At 53.1% G+C, this 19,958-nt stretch overlaps 1 protein-coding gene across 5 annotated transcripts in view; it reads right to left on the reverse strand.

Moving 5' to 3' along the window:
* Positions 1-2,880: 2,880 nt before the first annotated feature.
* Positions 2,881-19,958, reverse strand: part of Pde4a (phosphodiesterase 4A) — a 48,452-nt gene continuing 31,374 nt past the window's right edge. For 4 of the 5 annotated variants that reach the window (XM_055601322.1, XM_055601320.1, XM_055601325.1 and 1 more), the window contains 9 exons: positions 17,966-18,059; positions 14,701-14,876; positions 12,915-13,013; positions 12,652-12,816; positions 11,640-11,739; positions 10,919-11,073; positions 10,643-10,765; positions 9,551-9,733; positions 2,881-5,372 (listed from right to left, as the gene is read on the reverse strand). In XM_055601322.1, coding sequence (XP_055457297.1) covers positions 4,731-5,372; positions 9,551-9,733; positions 10,643-10,765; positions 10,919-11,073; positions 11,640-11,739; positions 12,652-12,816; positions 12,915-13,013; positions 14,701-14,876; positions 17,966-18,059 — 1,737 coding nt within the window. In that variant the 3' untranslated portion in view covers positions 2,881-4,730. Of the gene's footprint in view, positions 5,373-9,550; positions 9,734-10,642; positions 10,766-10,918; positions 11,074-11,639; positions 11,740-12,651; positions 12,817-12,914; positions 13,014-14,700; positions 14,877-17,965; positions 18,060-19,472; positions 19,620-19,958 lie in introns of those variants that run through there. The other variant, XM_055601324.1, reaches the window with a different exon arrangement.

Here is a 19,958-nt window from a genome sequence, read left to right on the forward strand (position 1 = left end):
ATCCCCTGGGACAATGTCTGGTCTTCTCTTTGCTTCTTGCATAAAGTTCAAGATAGTCTGGGAACGTCTATTTTTTCCAGTTTTCCATGGGGTCCAAGCTGGTCCCTCATCCTCTGGGCCCGCTGTCTCCCCGGAACTGTTCCTGGCACTATCAGTCAGGCGATGTGTCCCCTCTAAAACCTATCCGGAAGGTCTCACTTGATTCCAGAACCATCCAGTCAGTCCAGTCGCTGGCCACAGGTTACCTCACAGGAAGAAAACGTACAAAGTCAGGGACAGTGAAGAAGGTCTGTCATCCCAGCACTGAGATGGAGGCAGGAAGACTGAGAGATCAAGGTCAGCCCCATTATGCATGATTTAAAGCCAGGCCGGGCTACATGTGAGTCTGAAATTAAAAACAAAACAGCAAAAGTGTAGGGGGATCCCAGGCGAGGCAGCAGACAGCTTTAGTCCTTGCACTTGAGAGGAGCAGATTTCTGTGACTTTCAAGACGACCTGGTGTATGCCACATTCTAGGCCAGCCAAGACTTCATAGTTCTACTAAAGTGTGTGTGTGGCGGGGGGGACAGGAAGAGATTTTACTGGGTTCTGGGTCACCCTTAAATCTTGACAATGCCTTTCTACATATTTGGTATACTGTTAGGACTCAGTCCAGGAAATGCTTACTTTACCACTCAGCTATGCTCCAAACCCTTCCTAGTTCAGAGATGGCACAACTGAAGCTTAGAGACTTCACATTTTCTTTTTCCTAGACAGGGTGCCTCTGTGTAACCTTGGCTGTCCTGGAACTTACTCTGTAGACCGGGCTGGCCTCGAACTCACAGAGATTCCCCCTGCCTCTGTCTCTGGAGTGCTGGGATTAAAGGCATTTGCCATCACACTCAGCTCACCTTTTCTTCTCCCTCAGCCCCAGATGTTTTACAGGTGTAGGGTTGGCTAGCTGTGACAAGCACTCGTTGCTCCTGCAGAAGACATGGTTTCTGCCTCCTGAGGGTTGGGATTGGAGGCATGTGCCACCACCACCTGGGTGTCTGTCCCTGGCATTAGACTCTGGCCAGACCTTTCATGCTGTAGGCTAGAATTCCACTGTGATTAAAGTACTATTCAGCTTGGAGTGGAGCTCAGTGCTTGAGCAGTTTCATGACCGCTGAGTTTCAACTCAAAAAATTCTGTATATATATATATATTTTTTTTTAATTAGGGTTTTATTTTTATTTTATGTACATGTCTGTCTGTGTGAGGGTGTCAGGTGCCCTGCAACTGGAGTCACAGACAGATGTGAGCTGCCATGTGGGTGCTGGGAAATGAGCCCAGGTCCTCTGGAAGAGCAGCCAGTGCTCTGAACTAGAACTCAGCCTTCTCTCCAGCCCCTGTGTAATTATTCTTGTGTCTTGAGTGTGTGCAGTGCCTGAGGACAGAAGAGGGAGTCCTTTGGAAGCCCTGACATTATAGACGGAGTAACCGTAACTGTTGTAACCGGGCTTTCATGCAGTTGGGAGCCACCGCTGGGTGCTGGGAACCTGGGTCCTCGGCAGGAGCACCAAGTGTTCTTAACCACTGAGACACACACCCAGACTCAGACAATTTGTGCTATAAACTTTTCTAATCCTGTATTTTAAAAGAAAAAAAAAATTCCAGCCAGGCCTAGTGGCACATAGCTTTAACCCCAGCACTGGGGAGAGAAAGCAGAGATCTCTGCGAGTTCCAGATCAGCCAGGGCTACGTGCTGAGACTTCAGCTCAAAAACAACGAAAACACTACAGCTCAGAGATTGTTTGCACGTGGCACATCTGTGCCAGAGAATAGACGTGGAGGTTGGAGGACAACTTGTGGGAGTTGGAGTTATTTCTCTCCCTCCACCATAAGCCCTGGGGATGGAACTCAGGTTGCCAGCCTTGGCAGCAAGCCCCTTTACCTACTTGGCCATCTCCAGGCCCCTTCCAAGACTTCAAATGTCTTTAGCCACACTTGGAAAATTTTGCTTTAGAATGTAATAAATGTGTCTGCGGGGTAGGGGCCCTGGACACCCCCACAGAAGCTATTATCTAGGGGGCAGCATAATGGCTCAGCAGGTGAAGGCCCCTACTGCCAAGCCTGACCACCTGGATTCCATTCCAGGATTCACATGGAGGAGGAGAACCAAATCCTGAAGGTGTTTCCTGACCTCTACCGTGCCATGGCAAGCACACACCCTCAGTCACCTCACACAGCACTCAGGGAGGCAGAGGCAGGCAGATCTCTGAGTTCGAGGCCAGCCTCATTTGCAAAGAGTCCAGGAACAGTGAAGGTTATACAGAGACACCCTGTCCCAACTGTGTTTTTAAAAACTGTACAAGGATGGCGTAGGGTCTATGGAACCGCTGTACCATTTTGGTCTGGGGGTGAGCAGAGTACTTGCCTAGCATGCAAAGTCCTGGGATCCTTCCCAGCACCGAATGAACTGGATGGGAAGGATGAAACAGCTCTAGCATCCGAGCACTTAGGGAGGGAGAGGCAGGATGGTCACGCACTCAAGGCCGTTCTCAACTAAAGGCCTTGAATCGGGAGAAAGAAAAAAGGAGCCACCTGCCAGACCCCAAGCCGCACACCCTACAGAGTGGGGCCAGGTCTGGAAATGAGTGAATGAGGAACAGCCAGGCATGGTGGCCCACTCCTGCGATTGCAGAGAGAGGGCGGCCCCAGGAGACCCGGGTAGGAGCTCAGCAGGGAAAGGTGCTTGCTGCCTGTGCTGACACCCCGAGTTTGACTCACTGGGATTTGCGTGGAAAGGAAACTGAACCTCACAAGCTGTCCTCTGATGGGCGCCCCCACCCCCCAAATTCAACACCACGAACCTCAAAACAAAACCAGACAAATGAAGCCAAGCCGTATCAGCCATCATGACGTCGGTGACAGCCTCACTTTAATCAGGGACAAGATCGAAGACCAGTTGCTCAACGGTGGAGGCGGACAACGTATAGGCAGCTCTCAGGTCCCGCACCCACCCCGGCGGAGGGAGAAGACTGAGTCCAGCGGTCTTGGCCAGTCCTCTTACCCCATCCTGGGCTCTCGGAGAAGGAGACGGGGTACAAGCTAGGCTCAGCCCTTGCTCCTCCTCGGTTATGACAATTCCCCACGAACTGTCGGCGTGGCGTGTCCTCCCCTCCGTTCAGGGAATACGGTATGGCTCTTATAATACAGCAGGAAGGGTTGTCTCTCTCTGGAGAAGTCCCCTTCCTCACCTTCCCGGGGGGGTCAACCAGGGGAAGGCAGGTTCGTTCTCCCGTTTTGTCTCAGTAGAATAATTTATATACCAACCTTACAGTATGTACAAAAAAGAAAGAAAGAAAACCCACCCACGAAAGGAAGGAGGCCTGTTCTCATCACCAAGTGGGACAGAAATTACTCTCGTAGTAAACAAAAACCCCGTAAGCATCGCGGGTTGGTGGGTCAGACAGATGGACGGCTGGGGGGGGGGGGGGGGGGGGCTACAGTACGGTACAGAGCCGCAACAGGACAGGCAAGGGATGGTGGACGGCTCCCGGCCCACGGCCCTGTGGCAGACTGGTTCCGTGCGGCAGGGGGGAAATAGGGTCATTCCTGTTTACAAGTCCCCTCACCCCATGGCTTGGAGAAGATGGCCTTTATCTGTATTGCTTAGGGACGACCTGTGGCGGCGGGAGGGGGACAGGCTCAGTCTGGTGGAGGTGGGGGCCGGGAAGGAGAGGGCTGCCCAGGTCGGAGGATGTGGCACACGCCATTATTGCTTCCTCCTAGGGCAGGGAGAGCCTGGGGGAGCGGAGCGACGCTCTGGAAGGGTGGATGAGTGGCTGCTGGGAAGGGAGCGTCCACGCTGGAAGAGGGGACTGTGGGCTGGGCCCGGCCAGGGAGCCAGCCGCGGAGACTTCACCTACGGCCCCAGGAATCTTTAAGGCAGAGACAAGAGGAAGAAGCAGCTGGAAGGGGGATGTGTTTGTGCGCATGGAACAGAGCCCCCTTCCTCCAACGGAGATAATTTAAAGTGCCCCAAAGTGGACCAGGGAAAAGGGAATCGAGACCTTAGACCCCAGGCTGAGGCTGGTGGAGGGGGCCAAACCAAGAGTCCCCGGATCTTAAAGCAACAGCTCCTCTGACCACCCCTTCAGCCACGGGGCCAGGATTGTACAAAAAAAGAGAAAAGAAATAAAAAGAGAAGAGATGGAAGACTTCGTGGGAGCGGACGGAGAGCCAGGGAGAAGGGTCCCGCTATGGCCCAGCCGCTCCGTGGCGCCCTCCCCAACGGGTTCTCCATTCCCTCTGAAGCCCAGAACAGCCCAAAGGCAGGGCCCTGCCTAGGCCCGAGTCTCAGGAGGCAGGAAGATGGCGCCTTGGCCTTGAGGTTGGCAATGATGTGGGTTGAGGTGGGCAAGAGGGGGACCAGGAGTGGGGACGGGCAGTACGTCTACAGTTGCTGTGTTTCATTCTTTTTTTTTTTCTTTTTGTTCTTTTTCTAAAAACGTTACAATTAAAATTCAAAAAATAAAATCCCTTTTTGGGGGGACTTCAGTTCCTGGCTCCCCATACCCCGTATCTCAACAAAAAGGCCCTGTGGGTAAGGGCAGGGGGGAAGGGTTAAAAAAAAGAAAAGAAAAGAGAAAACCCCCCACTTTTCTGTTTTCTTTTTTCTGGGGAGGGCCAGGAGTTGTTGAGGTGGTCTCGGTGAGTGGAGTGCATGGGGAGGAGGGAGGACCTCAGGATGGGGGGATCAGGGATCAGGTGGGGTCTCCACCCGACCCCCACCTGCCTGGAGCCGAGGTGATGGCAGAATTGTCCCCTGATGTCCCAGAGCAGGCGCAACAAGCCCTCGAGGCAGCCAGCTGGTCCCTGGGGGCCTCCACCTCTGCTGCCGTGGAGGGGAGGCCCGAGAGGCCCCAGGCCTCCTCCGAGGGGGACGGGGTCCTCAAGTCAGGCAGAGTGGGGGTTCCAGGGCTGAAGGAGCCCAAAGCTCCCTCAGCCTCTTCACAAGCCCAGACTGCCCCCTGCTTCCAACTGTCTTCTGCATCCACCACCGCAATGCTCTGGTCTTTGACCTTTGATGGTTCCATTGCCTGAGCTGCAGGGTCATCTGGAGCCAGGAAGGTTTCCTCAGCTCTAGGCAATCCTGGAAGCTCCAATGAATCCTCTTCCTCCTCCTCCTCCAAGGTGAGCTCAAACTGGAATTTGTCAGGTGGGGCCGGGTGGTCAAGCCTTCCCGGCTCCTCCTCGTCTGGGGGCGGGGAGGGGCTCTGCCGGATGGCACTGTGATACCAATCCCGGTTGTCTTCCAGTGTGTCCAGGATATCTTGGGCATCGGGGTGGACGAGATCCGCCCATGTCTCCCACAGCGGGTGAACAATGTAGTCGATGAAGCCCACCTAGGGAAGAGGAACGGGGTCTGAGCAAGTGGCTCAGTGGCGCCAGAAGAAGGATCTCTCAACAAAAACAGTCTTTGTTGGAGAGATGGCTCGGTGGTTAAGAGCACTCTCTGCTCTTCCAAAGGACCTGGGTTCAATTCCCAGCACCCACATGGCAGCTCACAACTGTCTGTTAATGATGATTCCAAACACTCTGACACCTTCACACTAATGCATATAAAATAAAACCAAATAAAAACAATCTTCTAGTGCCTGCAAATGCAGCTTAGTGGACTGGCGGGCAGAGCTTTTGCCCAGCATGTACACAGCCCTGAGTCCATCCCAGAGACCTGTAAATCAGGCATGTTATGGCATGTCTACAAGCCAAGCACTTGGGAAGCTGAGGCAGGAAGAATGAAAGTTCAGAGTCATTTTTGAGTTTGAGACCAGCCTGGGGTACACGAGATCCTGGCACCAAAAACTAAACAAACAAACAAACAAACAAACAAAAAGCCAAACCCACCAGCCGAACAAAAATAAAACCAAAATAAAATAAAAACCAAAAATAAAACCCGGCAAACAGTCAGAAGGTGGCGGTGCGCTCCTTTAATGCCAGTACTTAGGAGGCAGGTGGATCTCAGTTCAGGGCCAGCCTGGTCTACAAAGTGAGTGCCAGGACAACCAGAGCTACACAAAGAAACCCTGTCACAGAAAACCAAATACCAACCAAACAAAAAAAAACCCAAACTGGGCTAGAGAGATCAGCCAAGCTATTAGGAAAACTAGCTGTTCTGCTAGGGCACAGGTTCAAGCTCCAACACCCACATGGGGCTCCGTCTGCCTGGAGGGTTCTAGGTCACCTGACACCTCGTCCTGGCCTCCATGGGCAGGAGGAACACAAGTGACGTGCAGGCGCACATTCAGGCAAAACACTCAGACAGGTAGACTGTAGTTACAGAACAGAACAAACCACCAAACGGTCCTGAAGACACCTGAGGTCGATTTCTGGCCTTGGCATATGTGTACACGTGTCACAAGTGTGTACACTCACACACTCCCTCTCTCTCTCTCTCTTTCTTCCCCGTTTTGGTTTTTCAAAACAGGGTTTCTCTGTGTAGCCTTGGCTGTCCTGGACTGGCTTTGTAGACCAGGCTGGCCTTGAACTCACAGAGATCTGCCAGCCTGTGCCTCCCAGAGTGCTGGGATTGTAGGCAAGCGCCACTGTACCTGGTTCCTACACTTCCACTTTCTAATCCAGGAAATTTGCTTCTTAAAACTTGCACAAGATGAGAAAAACAAAACATATATGAGATAAGATGTTAAAAACAGCTGCTGGAGCCAGGTGGTGGTGGCACAGGCCTTCATTCCAGCAGGGAGGCAGAGACGACGGCAGATCTCTGAGTTTGAAACCAGCCTGGTCTACAGAGTGAGTTCCAGGATAGTCAGGGACGGGGACACACACACACACACACACACACACACACACACACACACACACCTGCCTTAAAAAAAAAAAACAACAAACTAAAACAGGACAAAAAACCCAACAACTATGGTGACATATTCCCTTATTCCCATTGGAGGCAGGCAGCTCTCTGTGAGTTCAAGGCCAGCCTGGTCTCCATAGGAAGTTCCAGGATAGGAAGAGCTATAGAAGTGACACCCTGTCTCAAAAAACAAAGCTACAACAACAAAACACCAGGGAAAGGTTGAGTGTGGTAGCTCATGCCTGAAATCCTAGCACTCACTGCCTAGGTAGTCACGGGAGAAGCAGGAGTTCAAGGTTATCCTACCCAGGGAGTTCGAGGCCGGCTCAGAATACAAGGAAACACTGTCTCTAAACAACAAATATTGGATGTTGTACATCCATACATGCCTATAATTGTAGCACTCAGGCCAAGGCAGCAGGATTACCACAAGGTCAAGGTCAGCCCAGTCTACTGTGAGCCCGTCTCAAAATCCAACCATCCAGCTCTCCAGCTCGAAAAAACTTAAGTTCCATATGGGGGTGGGGAAGGAGGGCTTAGCAGTTAAGAACACTAGTTCTTGAGGAGAACTGGGTTCAGCTCCTGGCATCCACATGGGGGCCCACAGCCCTCTGCTACCCAGTTCCAAGGGTGCTGACGCCCTCTTCTGGCCTCTGTAGGAACCAGGCACATCCATGGTGAGCATTATACAGATGGGCAAAAACTCCAACGCGTTATAAAGAGCTCCATACACACCAACTTACGAATTTTTATTTATTTGAGACAGTCTCACTGTGTAGCCATGGCTGGCCACGTACTCCCAGAGATCTTGCCTGCTGCTGCCTCTTATTTGTTTGCTTTTTTGAGGTAGGGTTTCTTTTCATAGCCTTGGCTACCCTGGAACTTGCTCTGTTGACCAGGCTGGCCTCCAACTTAACTCAGAGATCTGCCTCCCTCTGGGTCCCCAATGCTGGGATTAAAGGTGTGTTCTACCATCACCACCCAACTTATATAATTTTAATTTTATGTGTATGGATGTTCTGCCTGCATGTATGTATACCACGTGGGTGCCTGATGCCTCCCTGGGTGTCCCCGGAGGACAGACAGACAAGGGAGCAGGACTCCTGGAACTAGACTTAGGCCGTTGTGAGGTGCCATGTGGATGCTGGGAATTGAACCTGGGTGCTCTGGAAGAGCAGCCCCGTCCCTGCTTCTGGAGTGTTGGCATTAAAGGTGTTCACCTGCTTTTAATCCCAGTACTAGGAGCTGAGGCAGGTAGATTTCTGAGTTCAAGGCCAACCTGACCTACCCAGTAAGCTCCAGGCTAGCCAAGGATACATGGAGAAACCAAGTCTAAAAATTAAAAAATAAAGAACCCCAAAACATTTTTATTAAATTTTAATTAATTGCTGGGTGGTGGTGGCACACGCCTTTAGTTCCATCACCACTCGGGAGGCAGAGGCAAGTGGATCTCTGAGTTCGAGGCCAGCCTGGTCTACAGAGAGAGAGAGTTCCAGGACAGCCAGGGCTACACAGAGAAACCCTGTCTCAAATATTTTTTTTTAATTTATTTTGGGGGACACACGAGCCTTGGCATGGGTGTGAATGTCAAGAGGCCAATCTTGTGGAATCATTTCTCTTTTTGTGTGTCAAGCGGCTTTGTCTGCTAAGCCATCTCCCTGACTCCTAGACAGGATCTTGTTGCCCAAGCTTTCCCCAAATGTTTGGGCTGGAACATACCTCCTGCTTCAGTATGAACCCAGTGTAAATGTAAGTACATACCGTGAGGGCTAAAGTTGTGTTTTAATTTTAAATTACAGTGCTTAAGAGACCTATAAAACAAGAACTCCTCTAATTTGTAAGCCACAGTTGCCCCAGGACAGGTGACTTTCTGGGGGGCTGGGGGCTGCTGTTCACGAAAGATAACAAGCTATGCGTCTTTACTTCTGTAAGCATGGCTGCCCAGCTGCCCGGCTGCCCGGCTGTCCGGCTGGACTTGATCTCGTGGGGGTGGGAGGTGCACAGGCTGGCAGTACCTCAGGATGTGTGCCCTGACTGGATGAAGGCAGGAAGGAAGCAGCCTTATGCGTTTTGCCTTATTTATAAGCCTCGACTAATGTAATTTGGTGCCATACTCCGGGAATCCTAGGTATGATCGTGTCCACTGGCCTGGCCAGTATTTAATAAGACTTTCTCCAAATTTGGCTCACACATTGTGATAGTGGTCTTATTCTTGCCCAGCAGGATTAACAATACAACTTAAAACAAACAAACAAACAAATACACAAACAAACAGCTAACAGGGGAACTGGGGCTGTAGTTCAGTAGGGAGAGCATGCTTGCCTAGCATGCATGAAGCCTTGGGCTTTATTCCCAGCACTACATAACCCGGTGACCGCCTGTGATCTCAGTACTTAAGAGGTAGGGCAGGAAGATCAGAGATTCAAATTTATCCTTGGCTATAGCAAGTTTAAGGCTCAAATGGAAAACAAAAACCCCACCCCCAACACACAAAGCACTGCTCTTAAAACTGCCTAGCGTTTCGGCACATTGATGGTATGGTCGGTGCAAGAGAGACAGAGATCTGTGCACATGCCTTCAAAGCAAGATGGCACAGACGGTCACGCTACTGAAGGGTAAACAGCCTCCACCTCCCAGAGACAAAACCAACGAGCTTGTCATCCTGGGTCAAGCCATCCCTGCAGCTCTGGCCCTGAGGCCCTGCACCTGTACCTGAGACTTCTCCACAGAGGCGGTGTGCTTGTCACACATGGGGCTAATCTCCATTCCACGTTCCCGCTCCCGGTCGCCCTGCTGGAAGAACTCCGCCATGATGCGGTCGGTCCACTGTCGGTACAGCTCCAGGGGCTTGGTAGGGTTGCTGAGGTCTGCGCAGTGCACCATGTTCCTGAGGACCTGGGGAGTGCAGGGAGGGGTCTTTAGAGGCCAGGCTGGCTTGCAGTCTCTGGGGCCTCTGGCTGTCTTCTCTGTGTGTCACTCTTCCTGTGTGTGTTTTAAGAAGACAAGGTCTCTTATAGCCCAGATTGGCCTTGAACTTCCTATGCAGCTAAGGATGACCTCGAACTTGGGTCCTGTCCCCATCTTCTAAGCACTGGGGTTTCAGGTACACAACATCACATTCAGATTTAGTTAGTGTTTTTATTCTGCTTTTTAAAAAGGGTTTGCAAAATGAGTTCCAGATGGTTTCAGACTTGTGGTCATCCTCCTGTCTCTGCTTTTGGAATGTTGGGATTATAGGCACTCATTAGGGCTAAGGTTTTCTTAACTGCCACCGTATGTGTGTGTTGGGCAGCTGAAATGGAGTGAAGGAGAAAGTAGAGGTGAGAAGTGTGTGCGAGGGAAATGGAGAGAGGTGAGAGAAGGGTGAGCAGGATGGGGTATGTGGTGAGAGAAGCTGAAGAGGGTAGGTCAGGGGAGAGGGTTGGGGAGAGATGAGAGGGGTAGAGAAAGAGAGGCAAAAGGTAATGTGACAAGGGAGGAGAGGAGGGACGTGGGTTGGAAAAAAAAGATGGGAGAGGCAGAGAGTAAGAAAGAGGAAGAGCCAGGCACAATGGCGCACACCTGTGATGCCAGCACTCTGGGAGGCAGAGCAGGCGGATCTCTGTGAGCTCAAGCCCAGCCTGGTCTACAAAGTGAGTCCAGGGCAGCCAAGGCTACACAGAGAAACCCTGTCTCAAAAAGAAAGAAACAAACAAAAAACAAAAGCTGAAAACAAAACAAAAACACAAACAAGGGAGAGGGCAGCAGGGAGCCATTCAGGAGATGGGGTCTGAGGGCAGAGCTGGGATCTGGGGTCTAGGGCACCTGGATACGGTCGGAGTAGTTGTCCAGCAAGAGAACTCCGGAGCTGGTCACTTTCTTTGTCTCCACCATAGTCTTCAGGTCAGCCAGGAGGGTCATGTGTTTGGACATGTCTGTGGCCAGCACCTGAAGGGTATATCAAGTCAGGTGGCGAAAGCTTGCCCACTCTTGCACCGTCACCCACCCTGGCCCTGGAATTATTTTCCCTCTGCAGACCAGGGGGGGTCTTATGGCCCACCTCGCCCCCTAGGCCCCGCCCACAGCTCTGGCCCCGCCCACCATGTCGATGACCATCTTGCGCAGGCTCTGTCGCTGGCGCTTGGTGAGGTTCTGGAAAATGTCGCAGTTGTCTTCTTGCAGCAGCTTGAAGCCCACAGCCAGGTGGTGGTTCTCAAGCACAGACTCATCGTTGTACATCAACGCCAGCTCCGAATCTGCGGCGGGACTGAGGTCAGGGGAGGCGACCCTGGCTACCATGCCCCGCCCGGTGCGGGGCCCGGCCTCCAACCGGCTCTACCCTCAGTCTGACCAGCCCCAGCCCCCGCCACACCGGTCCGGCAGCGTAGCACCACAGGCCCCGCCCTCAGGCTGGCTTCGCTCAGCCTTAGCTGTTCCTGTGCCACCGCATCTCCTCTGGCGGGCCTCATTCCTAGCCCAGCTGCCCCAGCCCATCCTCACAAGCCCCGCCCTCATCTGGCGGGCTCCACCCCTAGTTCAATCGGTTCAATTTCAGGGCCCGAAGCCAAGCCCTCAGGCAGTTTGGTTCCCACCAGTGTGTTAAGCCCCAAAGCTAGCCTTGCTAGCCACTCTCCTAGCCCGGGGGGGGGGGGGGGGTCTAGCCTCAACAGCACAACTGGCTCCACCTTCAATCCCGACCAAGCCCAGCTGGACTCCAGCTGTCCAGCTCCATTCTCTCAGCCCAGTCTGGTGGAGCAGCTCCACTTCCAGCCAGCCAGCCACATCCTGAGCCTGTCTATCTCCGCCCTGAAAAGCCACTCACTGGTGTTGATTAGGAACTGGTTGGAGACGCCAGGGTGGTCCACATCGTGGATGGCAGCAGCAAAGAGGGCAGCAAGAATCTCCAGGTCTGTGAACACGGCCTGGGGGGGAGGGGCAAGGAGAAGAGGTGAGGGAGAGGCAGGGACTGCTACGAAGGGGATAACACAGACGGAGAGGAGGAAGACGATGGGACTGCAGAAAGAGTGTCTGAACCAGTAAAGGGCCTGCTGTGCAAGCACGAGGACCCGAGTGGGCTTCAAACCTGGACCATACATAAAAAAGGTGTTGTTTCAGCACTCACCAGGCAGAGGCAGGTGGGTCGGTATGATCCCCCAGCCTCAGACACCAGCCTGGTCTACATAGTGAATTCCAGGTCAGATAGGACCACATAGTGAGACCAGCTCAAAACACAAAGGAGATGGCTCAGTGTAAGGCACGTGTCATGTAAGTGTGAGGACATGAGTGTGAATCACAGAACCCAGGTAAAAGACCATAGTGTAATCTGCAATCCCAACGTCCCTACAGTGCGATGGAGAGAGAGAGAGAGAGAGAGAGAGAGAGAGAGAGGAGATGCCCCAGGAGCTTTTCAGTCAGTCAGCCTGGCATATGCAGCAACAAATGAGATCCTGTCTGCAAACAAGGTAAAAGGAAAGAATGGACACATAGGCGTGTCTTCTGCCCTCCACACAGGCCCCGTGGCTCATGCTGGCATGCCATAGCCCCATCACACATACACACTAATAAGACAAAATGGACACTAGCTAGCTGACCGGGTAAAGGAGGCTGACACCAAGCCTGGCGACCAGAGTCAGATTTCTGGACTTGGTGGTAAAAAGACAGACATGACTTCTGAAAGCTGTCTCCTGACCTCTTACACGCCCACAAAAGATAAAACAGCAGCAACCAATGACACGACTAGGGAGAGAAACGGGGTAGAGACAAGATGGGAAGGGTACACGGTAGACAGGCCAGCCCAGCAGGCGGACGGTGACCTGGAGGTGGCAGGCACTCACGTCCAGGGCGGGCGTGGCCAGCAGCACGTGAATGGACTGCAGCACATCAGCGGCGTGCAGGCTGTTGTGGTAGGCCACGTCAGCGTGGTAGTTGTCCTCCAGGGTCAGCACGTAAGTCACCATCGTGTCCACAGGGATGCGGAATTTCTTCAGCAGGTCCCGCTCCTGACGGCCAACAGGGGGAGGGCGGTGACCCCTGCTGGCCCCTGGCACCCTGCCCCCACCCCCGGGGGGCCCAGCTAGTGCCCTGTTTTCCCCATCACCTGGAAGATCGTATACATGATACAGCTGAGCGAGCGGCCTCCGGCGTACTGCGACACGTTAAAGATGTTCAGGCCCCATTTGCTCAAGTTCTCCAGTTCCTGGCAGTGATGGAGGGGAGAGGTCAGGAGCCTTGCGTGGCCCAGGAACATGAAAGCCACTTCCTCGTTACTGCTCACAAAATGTGTTCAAATTCGTCGACTCATTTTTTTTTTAACTTAAAAAAAAAGATTTATATATGTGTCTGAGTGCTCTCTTTGCAGGTACGCCTGGCATGGTAGAGGAGGGCGTCAGATCACATTGTAGATGGCACTGTGGATCACATTATGAACCACCAATCGTTCCTGGGAACTGAACTCAGGGCCTCTGGAAGACCAGCCAGAGCTCTTAACTGCTGGGCCATCTCTCCAACACTCCCCCAGCTCCCCAGAACTGGGTTTCTCTGTGTATTCCTGGCTGTCCTGGAACTCACTTTGTAGACCAGGATGGCCTCTAACTCACAGAGATATGCCTGCCTTGCATCCTGAGTGCTGGGATCACAGGCATGCATCCCAGATTCATGGACTTTAAGAGAGCTACTGTGTGTGTGTGTGTGTGTGTGTGTGTGTGTGTGTGTGTGTGCAAGTGTACATGTCCATGGAGCCCAGAGACAACTTTGGATGTCTTCCTCAAATCATTCTTCTTTTCAAAATTCTTAAAAAAACAACAAATATTAGAAATGTTTATGTGTATCTGTGTATGTCCCTTGTGTGTAAGGTGCCTGCGGAGGCCAGAAGATGTGTTCTCTCCCTGGAGCTGGAATTCCCGCCACCCCCACTGTGAAAGCTGGGAACTGAACTGGAGACCTGTGTAGGAGCAGCAAGTACTCTTAATGGCCGAGGCTCCTCATGTGTGTGGGTGACCTCCTCCTCAGGTTTTGACAGAGGCTCTGGGTGAGCCAGGAGCTCACAGGTTCGGCTCTGCTGGCTGTGCAGGGAGCCCCAGGGACTGTCCTGTCCTCACTGACCCAGCCCCGAGATAAGGGGTGTACACGGGAACCTGGTTTTGTGTGTGGGCAATGGTCACCTTAAACACTGAGCTGTTGCCACAGTCCCACCCCATCTTTCTTTGAGGCAGGGTCTCCTGTCATCCATGCTGGCCTTGAACTTACTCTGTAGTGGAGGATGACCCTGAACGCTTGATCCTCCTGCTTCTACTTCCCTGGGGCTAGGCTCACAGGCAGGTGCCACCACACTTGGTACATGTGGTGCTGGGAGGGGCCTCTGGGACCTTCAGCGTCGTCGCCAGGTGAGTGCTCTGCCAACCGAGCCACATGCCCAGCCCTCGGCGGCAGTGTCTCAGGCCACCGTCTACCCAGGGCCTGAGCCCAGCCGGTGAACGGCTTCTAATGCCCTTTTGCTCACAAGCTGGGAACCAAGCCAGGCTGACCCCTGACCTAGGTCAGACTTTAAGCTAACCTGCTCGTGAGACCTCAGCTGTGTTGGGGTTGGGGAAGGAACACCGGTCTCCTCGAAATACATTACGCACCACGCCCTCAGTTAATAATGCCAAAAGGTGAGCGTACCAGGGCTGCTCAGTGTGTGTTCGAATGTATGGCTGTCTAAATCCGGGTCCCTACTGAATCACGCATGGAGTCATTCAGTGTCCATCCTTTCCTTCCACCCCACAACAGCTCAGACTCTGCGTCCTTGGAATCTGGGTTAGATGAGCCCCAGAGCTCCGGCCCTTTGCTGGTGCCTCCCAGACAACACTGCCCCTGCGGAGCACCCCCCCCTTCCCGACACCTACTTGTGCTAAGAGGTCCTCTTGATCTGTCTTGACTCCGAATCGTGGGATGCTGGTGTTCAAGCTTCCGGTGTGCACCAGCTTTTTCTTCAACCCTGTGATCTGAGACATTGGCGGGGGCTGCTGGGAGGCTCTCTGTCTGAGTGTGGGTGACAGGATCTCCACCTCATTCTGCTTGTCTGTAGAGATGGAGGGCAGCGTGAGACACCCTTTCACGGAGGCTCCCCCACGCTCCTTGGTGTCCCCGACACCCCTGGTGGTGTCCCGAGGTGCCTCACTTGATATGGGGCCACCCTTCTGGGGGGAATGCCCGTCTCTTTTCTGAGGCTGGAATGGGAGTCTTAGGGATGGTCCTGGACTATGGAGTACCCTCAGATGGGTGCCCAGTTTGGGCCACAACATGGTATGAGACATGAGGAGGTGGGATGGAGACCCCAGAGTGAGCTGCCGCCCACGCTGGACAGCCAGGAGGCCTTCCTGGCCAGGGAAGACACCCCTGTGATGGCCCAGCATGGTGGTAGGAGGGGGGACTGTTGATAGGTGGGAGGGAAGGGGGGCCTCTGGGTCCATGACTCCCCCTCCCCTCGACCTGGGGACCAGCCCCAAGACTGGAGACCGTTTCCTTAAGCTTTCAAAGGCTTCTGAGAGCCAGGGAAGGATCATCCCATTATGACCTTGAGGACCTAATTTGCATACACCCCCCAACTGGCCGCATCCTCAGAATTCTGAGACATACCATACCTTCACAATTGGAGGGAGGATCAAAACTCTGACTCTCCCAATCTTGAAACATTTTTGACACAAGGTCTCATGAAGCCCAGGCCGGCCTGGTACTTAAAATTCTCCTGCATCAGACTTTTGAGTCCTGGGATTTTACAGGTGTGTTTCACCATCCCAACTTTCTTAAAAGTTACCAAGGCATGGTGGCTGGTGCATGCCTTTAATCCCAGTACTTGGGAGGCAGAGGCACTTGGATCTCTGAGCTCAAGGCCTGGTCTACAGAGTGAGTTCCAGGACAGCCAGGGCTACACAGAGAAACCCTGTCTCCAGAAGAAAAGAAATTATGTGTATGTACATACATGTATGAGTATGCAGGTACCCTGGGAGGCCAGAAGAGAGCATCAGAGCCCATGAAACTGGAGTGATGGCAGGTAACTGTGAGCCGCTTGGTGTGTGTGCTGTGAACTCAGTCTGAGCCCTCTGCAAGGCAGTACTCCTAACCACTGGGCCATCTCTTTGGAGCACCCTACATTTTTCTTTTCTTTTTTTCTTTATAATTTATTTTTATCTTATATGCATTGGTGTTTTGACTGCATGTGTCTGTGTGAAGAGTCGGATCCCCTGAAACTGGAGTTATGAGCTGCCATGTGGGTGCTGGGAATTGAACCCAGGTCCTCTGGAAGAGCATCCAGCGCTCTTAACTCCTGAGCCATCTCTCGAGCCTCTACTTTTTTTCTTTTATCGACTCTTTTTTCCCCTTGGGTTTTTGAGACAGTTTCTTTTTGTGTAGCCTTGGCTGTCCTGGAACTCAATCTGTGACCACCAAGCTGGCCTTAAACTCAAGAGCTGATCTGCCTCTGCCTCAGGAGTGCTGGGATTAAAGGAACCTCGCAGCCATGTCTGGTCTTTTATTGTTATTGTTCTATTTTGTTTTGTTGTTGTTGTTTTTTTTTTTTCAAGGCAGGGAACCACCGTGGCTGGCTGGAGTCCCCGACATCCAGTTGTCTCCCGAGTGGCATGAGGACTGGGCATGTGCCACCACACGGGCTCTTATATGAATTTTTAAAAAGAATTTGTGTGTATGTATGTTCACAGGAGGGCATGTGGGTGCCACAGCACAGAGGTAGAAGTCAGAGGGCAATCTTGGCTATCAATTTTCCACTCCCATCCTTGTGCCTGCTTGTTTGTTTTTGAGACAGGGTCTGCCTGTATATTCCTGGCTGGCCTGAAACTTGCTTTATAGACCACGCTGCCCTTAAACACGCAGAGATCTTCCTGCCTCTGCTCCTGACCACCAAGATTAAAGGCTGTGTGTCAGAGATGTTGTATATTTCTTCTTCAGACAGCCGCTCACTGTGTAGCCCAGGTTGTCCTGAGCACTAGGATTATAGGTGTGTGTATAGGTGTGTGTGTGTGTGTGTGTATGTACCATCACACCCTGCTCTGCCCTACTGTACGTGTGTGTATATATACGTGTGTGTGTGTGTTTGGTTTGGTTTGAGACAGGGTCCTCTTTTAGCCCAGATGCTTTCCAGTCAGCTACACAGCAAACCCCGACTTTGAACTTCTTCCTCGGCTTCTCCAGAGTGCTGGGATGACAGGCCTGCACCAGCAGGCTCTACACTGTCCTGGTGAAAGAGCCCAGGGCTTCGTGCATGCCAACCCCGTGCTCTACCTTTCTGGGCCCTGCTTGGAAGCTTTTCAAAGTTTAAGAATTCTATTTAAGCATGACACGGTGCTGCACACCTGTAATCCCAGCACCCAGGGAGGCAGAGGCAGGCAGATCTCTGTGAGCTCAAAACCATCCCGGTCTACAAAGTGAGTTGAGAACAGGCAAGGCCACACAGAGAAACCCTGACTCATAAAAAACGAAAAACAGCAGCAACAGCAACAATTCTATTCGAGCCTAGTCTACATCTACTTCCAGGCCAGCCAGAGCTACACAGCGAAACCTGGTTCAACAAGTAAATAGATAATCAAAAATAAATGAAAATTCTATTCGATTTCCACGGAGATTTTGATTTTATATTAGTGTTTATGCGCATGTGTGCACCTGTGCATGCAGGCCACAGGTCAGACTCCAGTGTGGTTGCTCCAACACTTGTCCACCTTGGCTTCTTTTTTCCTTTTGTCGTGGAACTTGCTTTGCAGACCAGGATGACCTTAAATTTACAGAGCTCCTCTTGCCTTCCAGTGCTAGGACCAAAGGCGTGCGCCCCGATTGCCAGCTCTACCTTGCTTAGGGCCATGTCTCATTGAACCTGGGCCTCATAGATTTGACTACATTGCCTGGCCAATGTCTTCTACTCACTGCTTGGACTATAAGTGCTTGGCCGGGGCACCTGGCCTTTCCCGTGGGTGCTATCGATCCGAACTCAAGTCCTCACACTTATTTCTCCCCAGCCTGAGATGTTTATAAATAGGGGCTCCACAGAAATTGGATGGCACACAAAGTCTGAGAGGGGAATCATGAATGAGGAGTTCTTGACCACGGTGACCCTTGACCCAATGCCCCACCTTCAAGTCCCCCTTGCTGCCTTGCACTCACCCATGAATGTTGTGGAAATGTACTCTGAGACCTGGTTTCCTGACCTGCTCATTTCCGACAGGTGTGTGAGTTCACGGTTCAGCATCCTCTTGAACTGAGGAGAAGGAGCCAGAAAAGAACGGGTGATGGGGGACCATAGTGGGGTGCATGGGGCATGCACATGTGGGAGTCCTTCCCAGCAAGTTCCTGGAGGCCCCACACATTCTCCACTCAGAGGCTCCAACGAGGCTGCTGCAGGGGTGCAGTTGGCGTTTCCAGTCCTGATGGCTCGGGGAGGAGGGCTCCCCTAACTTGGAAGGAGGGGGTTCCTAGTTGAAGAAAACGACCCCCCTCCCACAGAGCAGTTCGAGGAGCACCTGTAGAAGGGAGGGGCTCCTGCTGACCACAGAGCCAATAGCACACCAGGAGACTCCCGTCGCCATGGTGATGGGAGTCTCCTTAGCAACTCCCCCTCCAACCAGCTGCTGAGTCCAGGAAAGGGGGGCAAGCCCGAGGCCCCTTAACCCTTGCCTTCCCAGAGCTACCCCCACAGGCCTAGGTGTTGCCAAACATGACCTCAATTCAGGGGTGGCGGCTGAAGGGGAGGAGCGGGGGTCTGCTCCGCAGGCCCAGCCTGGTCAGGAAGGTTCCTTCCATGTTTCCTAGCACCCAAGCTCTGGGAGAGGAGGAGAGGGTTTGGCTAGACATTCCAGTTCCATCACCTGGGGAGGGGGTTCCCATCAAAGACCCCTCTCCTCCATTCTTGGTGAGGTAGATGATGTACAATGGGTGTAGTCTGTTCCTCACATGGGCTTGGGGGTGCTCTCCTGGCCCCCCGTGTCCCTTCACACGGGCATCTTCTGTGACATTGGGCTTGCAGCAGAAAGGGCATTTGCTCCCCACCCCCAGCACCCCAGAGCAGGGACATACTCTTGTATAGATAGGCAAGGCAGGGGGCACAAGACAGAAGGGGTGACCCACACTGAAGACAGGTGGCGTGGTCACTCTTCTCAGTGCTACCCGGAGACCCTGCACACACACACACACACACACACACACACACACACACTCTCACACAAATGCACAGAATCCCAAATTGTCCTCAGTCTATTGTCACACAGCTCAGATGCACTAACCAAAAGGTACACACCCCAATATGTCAGTCATTGACATTTGGGGTCACCCCCCAAAACATCAAGTAGCATTGCATTTAACAAATACACCCCAACACACAACTTGTGGTCCGTTCTAGGAGCAGGCAAGACACCCAGCTATGGCAGGGACATGCACGTCCAGGTACAGGTCAGTCACACCCAGCTAGAAAGACACCTTTCCCAGTAAGACTCCCGAACGCACACTCACACTGGACACAAACACCGCCATCCACGCCCAGCCCAGGGTCACACGGAGGCCACAAAGCATGTTATCTGGCCTAACTATACATAGACACAGCTGCAGCCAAGCGCCCACCCCGTGAGGTCAGAGGTCCCCGAGGATGATGCCCCTCCCCCGCCCTGCACACCCCTACCTGGTCCCACCAGCCCACCAGCCAGGGCTTGGAGCAGGTCTCGCAGAAGAAGTCAACCAGAGGCATGATGGAAACTTAGCTGTGGCCGGCACAGATGAGAGAGGTTTGGCCAGTCCCTGGGTCAGTGGTTCCTGGGGGCTGGGGGTAGTGGAGGGCGGGGGGGGGGGGGGGGCTGGGCAGAGAGGGACAATGTCCAGAGGGAGCCGCGGAGGGGTCTGGGCCAGCCCAGCAGGACCGGGGCCCCCTTCCCCTCCGCGCTCCCAGCGGCAGCCCTGGTTACATCGTCTGCCGGCCCCTGGTCCTGACGGGGCCCTCTGCAGCAGAGGCGGGAGGCTGCGGGGGACCTGTGCCCATGGGGACGGGCAGGGCGAGTGTCCTGGGGAGGAAACTGTGCTCAGGAGGCTTGGGGCTCCGTGTGTGCACTGTTGTGTGTGCGCGCTCACTGCGGTACTGGAGGCTGCACTTGAAGTCAGGTGGTGCGGGGGG

Source organism: Psammomys obesus, unplaced genomic scaffold (genome assembly GCF_907164565.1).
Source record: "Psammomys obesus unplaced genomic scaffold, mPsaObe1.curated_primary_1811, whole genome shotgun sequence".
NCBI lineage: Eukaryota > Metazoa > Chordata > Mammalia > Rodentia > Muridae > Psammomys > Psammomys obesus.